This window comes from Mixophyes fleayi, chromosome 1, assembly GCF_038048845.1.
Source record: "Mixophyes fleayi isolate aMixFle1 chromosome 1, aMixFle1.hap1, whole genome shotgun sequence".
Lineage (NCBI taxonomy): Eukaryota > Metazoa > Chordata > Amphibia > Anura > Limnodynastidae > Mixophyes > Mixophyes fleayi.
Window position 1 is genome coordinate 184409286 of NC_134402.1, and position 18735 is coordinate 184428020.

At 38.3% G+C, this 18735-nt stretch overlaps 1 protein-coding gene across 2 annotated transcripts in view; it reads right to left on the bottom strand.

Moving 5' to 3' along the window:
- TNKS (tankyrase) overlaps positions 1 to 18735 on the bottom strand; it is a 177046-nt gene that overhangs the window by 45901 nt on the left and 112410 nt on the right. For both annotated transcript variants that reach the window (XM_075204611.1, XM_075204610.1), the window contains exons 12-13: positions 6116 to 6287; positions 4854 to 4933 (exon numbers count right to left, since the gene is read on the bottom strand). In XM_075204611.1, the coding sequence (XP_075060712.1) occupies positions 4854 to 4933; positions 6116 to 6287 (252 nt within the window). The remainder of the gene's footprint in view (positions 1 to 4853; positions 4934 to 6115; positions 6288 to 18735) is intronic.

Consider the following 18735-nt stretch of genomic DNA (forward strand, 5'->3'; position numbering starts at 1 on the left):
TCAAAGCTTGGTGCAATGGGAGTCCACTTAGGTTCATGGTCAGCTGGTGGGCTCAGGTGGGGTGTGCCACTTCCCAATCCTTCAGGAATCTCACCATTCTCCCGCTCAAGGAGCAATGGATGCATCTACAAATTAAACATTTATTGCAGGAGCTGGGTCAGGTGTATGTCTTTAGTAGGAAGTGCTTTGTTCTTCGCCTCCGAATCCATGCTATGTCGTATCACAACTTTATCAACTTATTTTGGACAAGACCTATACAACCTAACATTATTATACGCTGGTTTGGCATAGGGACCTAAATATCCCTCTAGAGGAAAGGCACTAGCTAAAGTTATTTACAATGGAAAAAATCTGCTCCTCAAACCTGTCGTCATAATCTTAAATTTCATTTTGAGAAGGTAGTATAGGTGCCCTAGCTTTCTCAACAAAATATCCCTGCAGATCCCTTCCATTTATTGGAAATGTAACTCAGCAATAGGCACCCCATTCTCATATGGTGGGAGTGTCCCCATATTGCCAATTTTTGCAAACGGTCTTCCAGGTTTTCTTACTTGGTCCCATGTGACCCTGACTTCTGACTCCTTTTACAAACCACAATTTCTTTCTCCACTTATAAGAACAAATTATTCAAGCATTTAAAAAATGCTACCATGGTTGTGATCCCTGTTCATTGGAAATCTGATAGATCTCCCTCCATATCAGAGTTGCTTTATTCAAATTAACTTCTATATGGACACGGAAGACCAGATTTCCTCATCTCAGGACAAATTCACTGAATTTACAACAACTTGGCAATGCTGGCTAATGTTTAAAGACACTGACATATATTGTACCCATATAGACTCCTCCACACACCACAATCCTCAACTCTCCTTGCCTTAATGCCTTAGGCTGCTCTCTCATGCACCTCTAATTCGACTATAATCCATGTTACTTTAGTTATCCGCCCCATACTAGAATTTAGGCTCTATTTTGCAATATGTCTCTAAATCCCCATGGCCTACCCCCCCCCCCCTCTTCTTTCTGCCCTTTTTACCCTATGCTCCCTCTTAGTCTCACTCTAAAATTGTTCATGTTTCCGTTTTCCTTTGTTATAATGTTCATTCCACTGCTCACCTACTGTTACATTTCCAGCAACCTAAAATAATTATATTATATCTGTGTATCCATTGCATGACCAGCAATAAAGCATACATGAAAAAAATAATAAAAAAAAAATTAGATTGTGATAGCTTATTGGGATACGCCAGGGAGTAACTAAAGACTTCCCTAGAAGTTTGAGCTCTTCAACTAAATCTTAGTGACAGGAATACTTTTGTTTAATAGTGACTAATACATTTTGGGGATTTTAGACATTTTTAGACTGACCATGTTTTTTTTCTTTTTCCCCCTAAATCAAGCTGTTCATCCACGTTTAGATTTTAATGGCCAGAAAGTTTTATTAGTGATGACCATTGTAAACATACAAAGGTGCAGTTTACACAAACATTATTAGCAAGTAACATAAGGATACCCTGCAGAACTAACCAGACATAAAAGAGTGGAAGGTAATAGAGGTTTGGCGAGAAGAGAAGAATAACAGACACTAGAAAAATAAAACTGTGAAGAGTCCTGCATGCACAAATAAAAAGGGATAAGAATGGAACAAATCACCCCCAGGAGGTGACATAGGACCTAGTTAAAAAAATGCTGCAGCAAAGACATTATAACTGACTATATTCTAAAAACAGTAAACAGCAGTGGTCTAGCGGTTTCTAAAAGAAACAAAGTTTTGATTTCCTGACTCAATACAGCTATCCAAAAACAGCATTAAAGGGAAAGTGGGAAGCATATGACTAGTGCAATTCATGATCCTTCCAATAGCAGAAGTAACTGGAGAAAAGTCACTGAATAACAGCAAAGCTTGTGTACTTAACACTGCTTTGAGAGACCATAAAAAATGTGATCTTATGGTATTCAAAATCACACCATGCCCCCAGAATTGTGGCCGTTATAGTTACAATGTTTCAAGGGACTCAGAAAAGTGAGGTGATAAAGTAAAACAAAAACTTGTGTTTTATCTTTATCCTAACAATCTTTAATGCTATTGCCATGAATTAAGAGATAGCTATTTTGAGCGAGTCTATATTAAAACTCCAGTATAGAGTTTGTCAGCAAAAAGTAGTAGATCCAATAGAGTTCAATTGGCAAGTAAATTGTAATCAGTTTCATGTGTAATCTAAGTGCATGCAATTTATTTTACCCAATTTATAGATAAACACTACTTCATCCCTTTACTATTTTATAATGTAGACCAGGTGCAAATGCAGGATTTGGTACAATCAAGTTCTTAATAAGTAGAACCATAACAGTCTCCATAAATTGTTGACAGTATACTTATCAGCACTATTATATATGGTGTAGCCTGGTATGTTTACACTGGTTATTTAGGAATCCCATCAAAATTTCATCCGATTAATCAAAGCCGACAAAAAAATTAAAATGATGAAAAAGTAAAATAAAATTTGAACCTGTACAGTTTTTGTACATTTAACTGGAAGTATATTTTCTTCACAAAAGTTGGGAAAACAATCCAAAATGTTGATGTAAACTCAGGTGCACAACAATGCTAAATTATTAAAAGTGGTCTCGTTATGAAAACAAAAAACTGCAGTCATGATGGTGGTCTTTGGAGGCATGGATTTTAGCTTTCCCATCTTATACTCTGGTAAATATTCATGTTTATAATGGGTGTGTAAGGACCCATGATTTCACAGCCTACATTTCAGTGTACTGGCTGGTCCTCGGTAATCTTTAAGACAGTGAAAATATGATCTGTTTTCTGTCCTTCAGACTTAACGAACACTTTTTAAATATTAAAAAACAACCTATGTCTCGCCACAAAAATGTGGTATGTAACTTTTTCATCCGATAGTAGTTTAGAGTAGTGCAAGTCCAAAGATCTAAACTCACAAGGAAACAAAAGGGGGGCATTTAAAGAAATAAGAGCAATCTGATTGGTTGCTATAGAATATGACAACTTTTGCTCTGAACTCCTTTTCATAAATATCCCTAGAGACTGCCACTTTCAAAACTAATTAAATATAGTAGCTACTGCGATTTTTTACATCAAAATATCCTAAACGTAAAATAGGAGAGGTGGAATAAAAAAAAAATAATCATGCTAAACAAAAATAAGATATTTATTAATACTTTAATACTTATTAATAAAGCTACAGTAATATCCCAGCAACATGCACTATACAGTAAATTAAACAACATCCACATTTGGATTATGGTATTTGTAGTAAGTATTCATGTCAACTAGTTTTGTGACAGCTATTCATACAATGTGGTAGTATAGTAGATGCATGAAAGCCCAGTAAATTCAAAACTGCTAATAGACTAAAAAAAATAACGTGCGACAGATTTTACTCATTTGTTTTTAAAAAACGGTCAGACTTTAAGAAAAATAAAAAAAAAAAAGAAAGAAAGAATAGAAAATAAAAAAAGTAAAACAGCAGTCAGTAGGAACAAAGCAGATTAAAAGAACATTAGGGGCTAGTGAACTGGACCCAATAGTGAGAAAGGGCCCCAGACAATCCCAAATCAAATTCAGCATGATTTACTAATAAGTATATGCCTTCGAGAGAATAACTGAGCTTGGAAAGATGTTCTGTTCAACATTACTGTGGCAGTACATATTAAACACTGAGTTACAGGATTCTTGAATGGTCTAATGACAAAGTTGATTTTCTTGCTCTATACTGTCACTGCAAAGAGCGCGCTGGCCCAAACCCTAAGAAGCACCCGCAAAATGAAATCACCTGCAAAACTAGACCCAGGAAATTTTTTTAAAGGGTATTTAAGCTTGCTTGCATCGTAAGCACAAAACACACACAAGGAAACATGTATCCTTTTTAAGGTAATATGAGCACTTCAATGTAGAGTCCAGGGAGTAAATGTATGATCCTCCGATTTCTGCAAGTCGCCGGAAATCGGCAACTTGGCAGTGAATATGTAAAGCGGCAATGGCTTGTAAAGGCAAACTTGCCTTTACAAGCCATCAGGACTTTAAATTTTCACTGCAAAGTCTTCGGTTTCCAGCGACTTGCAGAAATTGGAGGATCATACATTTACCGACAGGAGTAGGCTCATAATTTACCCTTGTGGCATAGTAACAGGAAATTTTTACCTCAATAATGCCAATTACATTTTGTAAATGTGCATGGTTAACCTACAACCCCAAAACAAACTATAGGTAAATGTAAGATAGAAATAGTACTTTGATTTTTAAAAGGTTAGATTATACACAAATTATCCCAAATTAACACTGATAATTTCAGACTAAAAATCTTTAAACACCATTGGGGAAGCGGTCCTAAAACAGTCAATGTGGCTTTAAACTAACAGCCTCATTTTTCAGTCCCATGTAAATGCCATCAGTTCTCATTTGAAATCTCCCTAAAATAGCTGCAACATTTATCAGTTGCTAAATAAAAAAAATAATCCTTTCTACATCATAAAGCTTTATCTCAAGATCTAATGCTCTTAAAATATTGACTTGTGCACCCACAAAATAAAAAAACAAAAGCATAACTCTGAATTTCACTTGCTAAAAAGGCCCTGTAAACGATGAACACAAATCTCTATAATAAAAATGTTAGATTGCTCAGGCCTGCAGGCAGAGCTCTTATATTTTAACATATCACAAATTACAGCATGAATATGTCATGCTGCTACTACTTCCAAAACCATAATAACCAAAACACGCATCTTATAAAGGAGTGGACTAGCAATATCTTATGACAAGCAAAAACACTTTCACCAGTAATATGAAATTTTAGAAATCATAATCCCCGATATCTCTTTACCTTTACGGTATCCAAGTCTCCAGCTTTCGAAGCTTCGAGCAATCTGTAGTCCACATCAGAAGTGCGGACAGGTGTGCTTTCTGCGTGTAAAAAAATGTATATAACTAAAGATACATGCATTATCAGATTATATATATATATATATATATATATATATATATATATATATATATATATATATATATATATATATATATATATATATATATATACACACACACACATACATACACTCATATACACACACAGGCCAGGAGTATCACCCAAGTGCTCAGTGTGCCAACTTCTTCTGCAAGCTTGACTGCCCGAGAGCAGCCATGTCATGTGACCTCCTCTGCATAACATAGGGAGGTCACGTTATCACTGCAATCTAATCAGGGAAGGAGGAGGAGAGCTGTAGAGTCTCTGCCTCCTTCCTCTGAACGTGATCCAGCGTCAGTGTGAGAGGTGCGACAGGTAATGGGCATGTGAGTGGCTGAAAGGCATGTAAGGAAATCTAAGGGAATTTGGGGAGATTTGTTGGAATGTGTGGAGGATTGAGTGACATGTATGGGGTATGTGTGGAGTCTGATGGCATGTGTGAAGAATGTGGGTAGAACTCATGGCATGTAGGGAGGCATATTGGCAAGTAAGGGGCATGTTGGGAGGCTGATGGGCCTGTAAGAAACATGTGTAGAAGTCTGACGACATTGAGGGGCACGTGGTGAAATCTGGTGACATGAGAGGAGGCTAATGGTTATTTAAGGGGCATGTAGGGAGATCGGGTTGGCATGTGAAGAGGTCTGAGGGGCATGGTGGCCATTTATTACTTATTTATCCCCACTTTAACAGTTCCCTCCACAGTGACTATGGATATAGAACAACAGGAGCTACTGTGAAAAGATTGTAAGTAGCCCTTTGAACCCTCCTCCACTGGACACAGCAGCAAGGTAAGAGCTGTGCTGTGTTGATCATAATTCGGACCTTTTTTGGCAATGTTTGATATCTTTCATTTCACTTGGAAAGATATAGTAAATTATGTTATGTTTTCAATGTATGTGTGTGCATTATGTATGGACATATTTATACTGTATATGCACACATATATTAACAGGTAAAGTTGGCTCTTTGCCGTATCTATAGATATTTTCTGGCCCTTAGGCTCCGACTGGTTGCCCCCCCCCCCCCCCCCGTACTAGTGCTTACAAAATAAATACAAAACCTCCCTATCCTAAAATAGACCTATGTCCTAAAACTAAGGCTTTCAAGCTGTGCTCACTTACCGCTTAGAATTTGCTGCACAGCTTCATTTCCCATCTGTGCTGCTGTGAAGCCTTGCAAAGAGATGATTGACGCATCAGAGCCAAAGCTCAACAGAAGACGGCAAGTCTGCAGGTGACCTCCCAGCGCAGCTCTGTGCAATGCCGTTTGTCCAAGTGTGTCCAAAGCATTCATCTTTGGGATAAGCACAAGGATGCATTTTAATAAACACAACAAAATCCATAAAGATCAGACAACAATAGAGTACTCTCAAGCTCAACCAGCCTCTAATTTGTCTCTGACAACACTATTTTTACGGATATCTACACCAGCAAGCTAGTTGAGGGAAAGGTGGTAAGAGGAGTGAGAAAAACTTGGCTGGTGTAAAATCATTTGACATTGTGAATGTAAAGATTTCTACAATACATTAATTTTGCAACATCTTTATTCTATTAAACGATTAACAGAAAAAAATGGAAATTTTTTGAAAAGACAAGATCCAACGATATCGTTTTCAGCATACAAGACAATTTGCAATTAGGTATAAAGGTTCTGCTTAACAGAAAGGTTTACATACAGTAGAATGCTACTCATTGCAGAAAGTTTACCTTTAGGCGATATCATAGGCAATTTCCTTACACCCAATTGCAAATTCTTACACAATGTTAAATTGTCTCATCAATAAACTAGTGCATTCTATTCCAAAAGATTCCTTGACATTGTGATGTCACCACAGAATACCACAAATCCAAGACCTCATATAAGACCGTTTTCTCTTTCACAACAGAAGTAGGTTTGTAGAGCGTGTAGCGCCAGACAGCGAGCTAATGGAAAAACAAACCACTTTCTGACACACTAACAGCTGAAATAACCACAAACAATTTAGCAAGCTTGACACTAAATGAACACCAAATTACAAATACTGTACATAAATTTACATTAATCAAACAAGTTGGTCAATGTGCAAGACCTGTGACCTTGTGAACTAAACAGGCTGGGACAGCACAGAGGTCTTGTGGTTAGCACCACTGCCTCACAGCACTGGGGCCATGAGTTCAATTCCCGACCATGGCCTTACCTATGTCGAGTTTGTATGTTCTCCCTGTGTTTGCGTGGATTTCCTCCGGGTGCTCTGGTTTCCTCCCACACTCCAAAAACATACTGGTAAATTAATTGGCTGCTATCAAAATTGACCCTAGTCTCTTTCTCTGTCTATGTTAGGGAATTTAGACTGTAAGCTCCAATGGGGCAGGGACTGATTTGAATGAGTTCTCTGTACAGCTCTGCGTAATTAGTGGTGCTATATAAATAACTTTTGATGAAAATGATGATGAAAAGGCCAACATAATATCCTATACACAATGGAATTCAAATTGAGTTAGCTAGTATATTAAACAAAATTTATATATTTTACTGAACCAGTTTGCTAATTAATTGAGCGGTCAACAACAGCAAAATATATATATTTTCATATTAAAAATTTAGATGGGAACTCTGGGCAATTTATTTATTTAATTATAGGAGCTTAGGTACCCCACAGAGGCAAAGATTCTATGTATTTTAATTCAAATAGGTTTTTATTTATGAATGCAATCACAGACCAATCTAAAATTTGATATAGTGAGTAAGCCTTTAAATAAATAAAAAAAAATTATAAACAAGATAGATTAATTAGGGTTACTTAACTAGTGCATAGGCACAGTAATAAAAATGGTTTTTCAAACACTGGGCAACCAAAGTGGCTAAACTTATCCATGTTTCAAAACAATAATTTTAATTAAGATTTTGCAATTAAAATGTTGTATGTTACATAACACCATATAAGATGACACTGGGAGAAAAAATAAAGATGTGCTGCCCATGAGGGCACCATAAGGTACATTGTATCATCTTATGTGCAATGGTTACGAACTGCTCAGAGTTTAAATCCTTGCAACAAAAATTGCCATTGCTAGCCTCTATTATAGTGGTACACCACTGACAGAAATTGCAGCCCGCCTCTGGATCGCTGCCAGATACCACGTTTGCTTTAGAGAAAAAGCTTTAGTTCAAACATGCAGACAGAGCTACAATTCCTCTGTTGTCTAAATCCCCATCTACAGGTATGGTCACACTTTGGAGAGCAGAGAATAATTTTATCTTTCTGCCGCACCACAACTCGCTAATAAGCGGGTTTGGAGACAAAGCTGTAGACACCTTACTTTGGCATTGAGACCTTACAGAGAAAAGATGACTCATGGATATCACCCCTAATCCACTGACCTGCAAGCATATTTTACATGGCAGAGGAAGGACACAGTAAACATAGAAGCAATTGTGCCCAAGGAGGATTGAGTGATCTTTGTTCCAGAGGACAGGTACTTGTAACCCTTATTAACTCTGTATACGCCAAATTCTGCAAGTATAAAGGCCTCTTAATATTTACTCAGAATGGATGACAAAACTGAATTTAATATACAGGGTGGCCCATAAGTGTGGAAACACCCTTTTAAAACAAAAATAAGAAAATATTAATACAGTGTCTAAACATATGATTTGGGTGTGGTGGATATTTTTTTAGGGTATGTGGCCAGTACGGTGGCCATCTTGAAGTCGGACATTTTTTATGCAAATAATTTTTCAAAGGGGAAAGGTAGTCATGTGACATATCAAACAGATGCAGAATTTAATAAGGAAAACAATGGTGTTCTTCTCAACTTTATTTTCAAGTTTTAACTGAATTTTCTTTTGCAGGTAGTGACATTAATGACAAAGGCACTAACACAAACAGAACATGTTGATATTGTTTTTATATCTGGAGAACGAAGCACATGTACTATAGCAGGATTTCAACCAACGTCACCCAAATAGGCCACCCATTATTCAAAGTGCAGTTGCCAAACTCCATGCCAAATTTTAACAAAACGAATCAGTTGCAGAAAAACAAAGAAGTGGACGTGCAAATACTGCTACAGATGAAGCAACAACAACAGATGTGCTGGCATCATTTTCAAACAACGTAACACTCGTTGCTTGTCTTGTGAATGTGGGGTTAGTCATATGGCCATTTTGAGAATTTTGTTTACACGTAAGATGTACCCCTACAAGATTCAGATACTGCAATACTTTACTGAGGATGAATGAGATTGTCGAGTGAATTTGCAGACTGGGTAACACACCAACTTCAATTGCACCCTCGTTTTCCACACCAAGTATTGTTTAAAGATGAGGCAAAATTCTCTGTCAGCTTGGCAACTGCACTGTGAATAATGGGTGGCCTATTTGGGTGATGTTTGTTGAAATCATTTGCTATAGTACGTGTGCTTTGTTCTCCAGAAATCAATCTTAACACGTTCTGTTTGTGTTGGTGCAATTGTCATTTAGGTCACTACCTGCAAAAGAAAACTCAGTTTAAACTTGATAATGAATAAAGTTACAAAGAACAACATTGTTTTTCTTATAAATTCTGCCTGTTTGATATATCACATGACTACCTTCCCATTTTAAATTGAGAGTTGCGTCCAAGATGGCTCCCATTCTGGCCACATACCCTAAAAAAATTTCCACCACACCCAGATCATGTGTGTAGACACTGGATTACTATTTCCTTACTCATTTCCGTGTTAAAAGGGTGTTTCCACCCTTAGGGACCACCCTGTATAACAGGTTTAGAAAAAAAGGCACATTTCAATCTGTAACTTACAGCCACTACAAAAAAGCAGCATACAAAAACAAATCTAGTCATCGTCATACTGCCATTTAGCAAACTTGGTGAGCTATGTTGTATTATATGCAATGTCTACCACTTGTTGCATACATATCTAAATATACATGTATTCAAATTATATTTCATCTCCAAAAAGCGAAATTGAAACAACTCAAGAACAAATAGGAAAATTCCTTTCAAATAATTTCTCTCTTTCAATCCTACTCTTGCTTTTTCCTAATTATAAGGTAGAGATTGCCTCTCTTCATTTCAAGCTTTAAACCATCAGTAGCAGGTTGTATAGAATTGATGAAGAGATATCTCTGCAGATAGATGGCCAAAACACTCCAATTAAATTACTCATCCTGTTGCCAGGAACAGGGATGAATCAGAGTTTGAGAGAGCAAAGTAATTTTCATAAAAGCAGAATGCCTTTGAGGTACTGTAGAATTTACAGATGAATGTACTGACCTAATATTCTGATTGTGTCTACCCCTAAGCCATCTATAATGATAGGAGAGCTGACGGCATAGCTTGTTTAGGAGAAAAAAAAAACAGGTTGATTACTAACATCCTCCCCCTCTTACCTTCCCGAGAAACAAAATCTAAATTTGCACAATTTATCATATATACACATACATACTAATATATATCTATATATCTATATAGTCCAGTGCCATCCACTTTATTGTCCACATCTCAGGGAACAAGCGCCATCTGACGCATTGATATACATAGGATGTTACGCAATACATATATTACAAGTCCCATTATAGGAAATAATCTCTTAATCTAACAGTACTTGGAGCAGATATCATGATAAGATAACTGGTTATTGTTATGCACAATACATGGTCCTGTTCCAATAATAAACAGATAATATGTTATTAAACCATAAAATTATAAAAAAAATACATAATAGACAAATGCAGAGACCTAGATATGACTAAATCCCTGCACATTAAATTCTCACTTTACTTATGAGGACCCCACAGAACCTGGATTATTGAACCTATATGAATCCCCTTAGAACGTCGTCTGGTGGAAGACTAGGTTCACGGGGGAGGGGGTAAGAATATCGACGTCAGTGACAGCTGCGCGAAAGAGGAGGCTGCAGGGTCCTAGCGCCGCGCGGATTGGTAAGTTTCTGTTTGCTTTCTTTTTTTTCTATAGCTGGCGCCTGGCGCAGGGCAGAGGAGGAGGACAGAGAGCAGATGGATGCAGAGGGGGCGGGCAGTGTGCCTGGATGCAGAGCGGGCGGGCAGTGTGCCTGGATGCAGAGGGGGCGGGCAGTGTGCCTGGATGCAGAGGGGGCGGGCAGTGTGCCTGGATGCAGAGGGGCATTTTTGCATACAACTAAATAAGTATTTCTGTCGTGACCTAAATACTTATTACAATTTTTTGACCCAACTACTTCTAAAACAGGACTGCTCAGCAATTATTTTGGAGGGGTGCCTTGAAAAAATTTGGAGACTCTAAGGATGCCGCGAACTGCAAAAGTTTGGGAACCACTGCACTAGAGCCTAAAAGCAGTTACCGGAATATTTTTCAAAAATTAGTGCCTCAGGATCTGTGTCACACAGATCAGACGAATCCAACACATAGGAATTTAACAAAACTAGAAACTGAATCTCTCAAGAACTTACAAGATAACACCAATTTGGTTATAAAACAGGCTGATAAAGGAGCCTGTTTGTTAACAAATAAGTCATTTGTTTTTAACATATTGAGCACTATCTACAGCTGGGTACACACTACAGAAATTTCGACCAACATTTTATGCCAAGCGATTTTACATGCGATTGATGGTCCGATCTCTCGGTCCATGGACTGCATACACACTAGCCTTGTTTAGGACGATAAAGGGAAGAGCGGACGTCCCTTTAGCGACTTTTTACAGCCATGTTGTCGTGAGCAATGATTTTAATTTTGTACTCACTGTTGTGGATCGGTTGGACATTTATACACACTACACAGCGGAAACGAGATTGGAACGGAAATATTAAACGGTACGACCAACCAAATGAGGCGATAATCGTCCATTTGGGCAGACTTTCGACCATCGTGTCACTGCACACACTGACCCGACTTTTGAACGAGTGGTCGTATGTCGGCTGTTTGAGCCAATTATTGGACGAAAACAGTGTAGTGTGTACCCAGCTTAACACCTTGGTGATCTTTGCTTTATTATTATCGGATTACTATGTGAGTGCATTTGAACTCAGATTATTAAAAGGTGTTTTAAGAATATACTACACTATGTGTTTTTTTTACCTTGCTTAGGAGTCTAGAAAAACCTGGATGAAGGCACAGAGGAAAACAGATAAGCTTATATAACTGGATCCCTCCACCACACAACACACTCCCTATGTGAATGTGCGTACCATATAAATATAAAGTGATTACACTACTGTGTGATTGTCTCTGTTTTCCCCATTCTATGAGAGTATTGGTACGCATATATCAGTGGACATTAGTATATAGAAGGCGCCCACTCTTGTCTGTGAAATCAAATATCTATCACCTGCAGTAACTTACCAGTTTTTAGAGTGGTGCAGCCACCTGAACATAAGGGACTTATATTCATGACATTGCGATAACCAGATATTAAGTAAAGCGCCTATTGTGTCCAGTTTTTTTATAATATTAATTATATACACATATATATATATATATATATATATATATATATATATATAGAGTTTAGGAGGCTTACAAGGCAGAATGGTGGTGATAATATAAGAAAACACTGAGTTGTGCAAGCTTAACAGACAAATCAGTTGATGTGCTGAGAAACAGCTACATCTGTGGCCTTGCTAGTATCAGTGTGATAATGAAGTTTGGTTGTTTCCCCACAACATCGCAAGCTGGAAGCTGAAGAAAATACAGATAAAGAAATTCAACTCGTGACAGTTTGTGTGAGAAAGAAACCTACTGTACTTGTGTGATATTAAGAGAATATAAAAGGTAACAACTATCCTACATTAGAGGCTGTGGTAGAGATATCTCCGTTTGGGTATGCAAACAGCAATGATGAAATATATGCAACTTTAGGGTGTCATTTGAATAAGATTGCGTTACAAAAGAATCTGCGGTATACTTGGTCGCAGGTGCTTTTACATTGGCCTGCTTATTATCTTTTTTCAAACGGCCAGCAACCAATGTGTTTGTTCAGTGTACAAAAAGTTATCGGTGTATATATGGGACATTATTGTCAAAGGTTGCACTGAGGATTATTTAGCTAGAAAACAAAAATGGTTGCGGTTACAACAGAGATTTTACATGATTTTTCTGGTTGTCTGTTTCCTAGCTATGTTTCTTTGCATAGTTTGCAAATACTTCATAGCAGGAAGAGAAGGAGTTAAGAGGTTTTTTTTATGGAGGAGTTGAAGTGTAATAAAATTAACTACTGTTGATAACGTTTGATATTCATTGAGGTCCTCTACAGTACAGTACTGTGATAAGAGTTCTTTTCATTCTCAAAGTACAACACTATAAGCTAGAAAGTGTGTGCGGTATTTAGCAGCACAATTAACAGTATATTTGGGGAATTGGCCACCTCCATATAATTTTTGCTCGATCTAGAAAAGATTGAACAAAAATACCACATTTGTTTTATGAAAGTTTGACTGATGAATTACAAATGTATCCAGTAAGAATACAACAAATGCCAAATCCTAATTTTGACCCTGCTGCGGCAGAGGGCACTGCAAATGCACGGAGATATCAGTTGGTCCTGCAGGAAATGTTATATCCCATGGTACAAATCTGATATGCATGCAATAGTTACTGAAGCACCAGATCCAAAAAAAAGCCCGGCAGCTTTCTCAGCCTATATCTGTATAGAATTCCTGTTGGACTGATTTGGAACAAATCTGCAAGCCTTTGTTTGGAGTTGGATTAATGACAAATCCTTGCGATGGAAAACAGGGCTGCAGATGGAGACAGAGGAGCAATTGAAAATGCACCGCCGATGGGAGAAAGACATACCTATCAGAGCGGATTGGCGCTGTTAGCACGGATTCAGTGGTGGTGTCATGCAGAACGATTACGAGTACTGACTGCTCCTGACATTACCCAAAGAGATGATACAGTAAGGGTATACCTTGATAAACTTACAACTAGGCAGAACCATGATGGCTACCCAGCAGCAGAACCTAACGGACAAAGAATGTTGAGAACTACATTTTTGAATGGACTGAGGAATGACATGAGTGTGCAATTGTTTGCAATCAGACCTGAAGCAATGTCAATGGACATATCAGCTATTTTACAGGTGCTAGTAGGATTGGAGAACCAAGAGAGAGAAAAGAAAGAAAAGCAAGTAAAGTACCACAGGTAACGATGCATATTGTGCAAGAGAAGAGAAAGCCATGGCCACCAGCTAAGGTGTCGGCTCAGCAAACTGCTAACCAGAGAATAGGCGCAGGAGAAGATATGTTAGGCAGGTTTTTCTGGTGCAAATTACCGGGACACATGAAAAGAGACTGTCGAAAGTACAAGAAGTGGAAACAAGGACAACAGGAACAATCGGTTGGAGTACAAACAGCAGGGACCCCAGGGATAAGGCAACCTTTGTTGGATGCATGAAGTCATGGCTCCTCGATGTCACCTGTACCAATATTAGCCGTTAATGGAAAAATCTCTGGGAAGACTGAAAATAACATTACCCACTGGAAATGAATTAGAATGCCTAATTGATATGGGGGCAAGCCAAACTGTGTTGAAAATGGAGCAGATTCCAGATATTTTATTAACAAAAGAACAAATTAATGCTTCAGGACTTACGGGACAGACTGTGAAACTTACTAAAAGCAAGAAAGTCCAAATACAAATTGAGCAACAGTACGCTCCAGTCCCAATTGAGTTACTCACATCGGATACCTGTCCTGTCAACTTATTGGGAGCAGACATATTACATCTTATGAGAGCACGTATAAAGTACACACCAGAAGGTATACAGTACACCAGTAATTTACCTGCAGAAGTTCAAGACCAAGTCGAGGGAGCAGAGTACATTTATACCATCAATGGAACTTATGAAAAAAAAGGATGACAAAACAATATTCCCAGAATGGCTGAAGGCTGTTCCTGATAAAGTATGGTCTAAAGGGAAGACTGATGTGGGATTACTAAATGTACAGTCTGTCAATTTGATGCTGGCGTAACATCTGGCTTGAGCTTTAATCAAACAATATCCCTTGACCATACCACAGAAAACAGCGATTACTAAACAATTGCAGGACAATTTGGAACGGAAGATACTATGCAAATGTAAGTCACCATTTAACACTCCGCTCTTCCCAATAAAGAAGCGGGAAATAGGCGAAGATGGAAATCACAATATCGGCTTGTTCACGATCTAAGAGAAATAAATAAAAGACTTATAGTGGATACTCCAATAGTTCCAAATCCACATACCCTGCTTAATCAGATACCGTCCACAGCTGAATATTTTACTGTAATTGATTTGGCAAATGCTTTCTTCTCTGTACCCATAACAACTGACTCACAACACTTGCTGGCTTTTACGCATGATGGAAATCAGTACTGTTGAACTTGATTACTCACAAGGGGGAGCGGCAAGTCCATCTGAATTTACAGAATCTATGTCAACCATACTGCAGGGATGGAGACCTCAGCATACACAGCTACTGCAATATGTTGATGACTTTTTGATAGCTACAACTACACAACAGATGTGTCGAGACAAAACCGTATCATTGTTGAGATTTTTGGCTCAGCAAGACTGCAGAGTCTCTAGAACAAAATTGCAGTTGGTACAACAAAAGCTGATATTTCTGGGACATTGCATCTCCAAGGGAACTAGACACCTTACACAGGAAAGAATCTAACTCATACAACAGGTTCCTATACCTACAACAATAAAACAAACAAGCTTTTTTGGGTTTAATTGGCTTCTGTAGAGAGTGGATCCCGTCTGCATCAGTGTATATGCAAATTTTGTACAATGCAATGAAAAAAGAAGGACCATTTCCCACAAGAGAACAGATTTCTGAAGCTATGAGAAAGCTAAAATAAGCTATTTTAACAGCCCCGGGACTAGGAGTTCCTAACTATGAAAAACCTTTTAATCAGATCTGTCATGAGGACGATGGACACACTCTAGGAGTACTTACACAGGAACATGGATGCAAGCAATGGCCTGTAGCTTACTATTCAGTAAGTCTCGACTCCATCATTAGAGGTGCACCTACCTGTATCAGGGCAGTGGCAGCAGTTCTAAAAGACAAGTGTACAGACATTGTGCTAGATCATAAATTGGTCATTCAAGTTCCTCATGCTGTGGTTGAAATATTGTACCAAGCAAAGACAAAACATCTATCAGCGGCTAGACTCACCAAATATGAAGTGGCACTTCTTAGTGCATCAAATGTGATCATAAAAAGGTGAACTACATTAAATCCAGCAACACTACTTCCAATGATACTTGAATCAGAAGATTCAACAGGGGGGGGAATAAATATAATTCAGATGAAAAAGATCATCAGGACCGTGATGGTTACAGTACCAGTACCAGAGATTCTGAAGATGGAAATATTCATAATCAAAAAAAATTCCATGACTGTTTGGCTTTGATGGACATTGAGACTCAGGCGTTGCCCAATGTACAGGATGTACCCATACTAAATGTTTCTTTTGAATTGTTCATAAATGGATCCAGATATTATGATAATGGAAGCCCATATACAGGATATGCAGTAACTACACTTCATGAAGTTATTGATTCGGGTGTATTGTGTCCTGGGCTGTCTGCTCAAGCGGCGGAACTGATAGCACTTACAAAAGCACTCGAGTATGCTGAAGGATACACGGCAAACATCTATACTGATTCCGGATATTCTTGGGGAGTGGCCCACGATTTTGGGCCTATATGGAAGAGCAGACATTTCAAAACATCCAGTGGTAAAGACATTCAGCATGCTAAATTAATTAAGGATTTATTGAGAGCATTACAGCTACCACACAAGGTGGCTGTTATCAAAGTACAGGCACATACTCGAAATGATACGTTCGAAACAAGAGGCAATCGTCTTGCAGATGCAAAGGCAAAAAAATGCAGCTAGGAAGAATGAGGAAAAGGTCCAAATATACCTAACAGCAGAGATGGTGGCACAAGAGATGCCAGAATTTACGGATTTAAAGAAATTCCAGGAGCAGGCCTCTGTTAAAGACCAGGATAAGTGGACAATACTAAGTAGCAAGTAAAGATTGTTCAGGACTCCGGCGAGCAAACAACAAGCTTTGTCTCCCACAAGTTCTGTTCTCACCCATGTTGCAGGTAGCCCATGGACAAGCACACTTGGGTAAAGAACAAATGATTGCGGTGGTACAACAGCAGTGGATAGCTCCTGGATTTGGTAAGGCAGCAGCTAACTATACTCAATCTTGCTGGATATGTGGGACTTCTAATCCAGGCCAGAGGGTCCAAACATCACTTGGAACCATGCCAAGGCCTATTTATTCTTTCCAAAAGACTGCAAATAGACTATATTGAATTGTCAAAGTCAGGAATTTATGAATATGTACTGTTATGCACAGGCTTATTCAGCAGGTGGCTAGAAGTGTGGTGTGTCGCTAAAGAAACAACTCGAAATACTGCTAAGAAATTGACAAGTGAGATTGTGTGCAGGTATGGTTCCCTGAGGTAATTGAATCTGATAGGGGAACACAATTTACTGGCAACATAATGCAACATATCTTGACTGACCGTGGTATACAGCAGGCTTTCCACACACCATATAGGCCACAGGCTAGTGGTAGGGTGGAAAGACTAAATGGTACTTTAAAACTGAAAAGCCCAAAAATTATGGAAGAAACAAAAAAGCCCTGAGTGTCTACCTATAGCCTTGTTCAGTGTTAGAACAGTCCCAAACAGGGTTAGTAAATTATCTCCATATGAAATACTGTTTGGTGTAATCCCCAGAACAGGGTGCTATTATCCTCAAGAACTCCAACATAAACATGGAGATTTAACAAGTTATATGAAAGCATTGACTGACTGGCGTTTTCTTTACTTCCAGATCCTGATTCAGATTTGCAGCCGCACAAGTTAAAGCCTGGAGACTGGGTGTATCTTAAAAGGCATGCGAGGAAAGCTCTGGAGCCTAAATTTGTTGGGCCTTATCAAGTTTTATTAACCACGCCCACCTCAGTGAAACCGCAGAATCGAGACGCCTGGGCACATGCTTCACACTGCAAGAAAACATCTGTAACCATTGAAGCAGCACCATGAACCAATATATCCTTTTCATCCTATCAGATGGGTGGACTCCCAGACAGATTTTAAACAAATCACACAAACCAGATTGCTTAGTAAGTCAGGAGATGTATATATACACTTGTTTAACTTGACAAATAATTTGTGGCTAAATACAGATAAGATGAAAATAAGTTGTTCTAATCAAATATGTTTAGGAACATTGGTATATAATATAACCCGAAACACAGTAATATGCATGTACTTGATATTGCTAGTTCTTTTGTATATACAGAGCAAAGGAGTACAATTATGGACCCCAACTATGAAGGGTAATTATATTGAAATATAAAATAATCAGACTCTTGATATATCCTTGTGTGCTGAAACCGATGTAGGGATAGTTTGTAATCAGCATTCAGCAGTTCATGAGCCATGTCAGTTACAGCACCCTACTAGTGCTTGTATATGGACAATATAATAAAACACTGAGTTGTGCAACCTTAACAGACAAATCAGTTGATATGTTGAGAAACGATTACATCTGTGGCCTTGCTAGTATCAGTGTGAAAATGGAATTTGGTTGTCCCCCCACAACACCGCAAGCTCCGAGCTGAAAATACAGATAAAGAAATTCAACTCGTGACTGTTCATGTGAGAAAGAAAACTACCGATATCCAAATAAGGACTGGGGGTGTTGTTAAATATATTATGCTGTAGCTAGCAGCAACGCATGT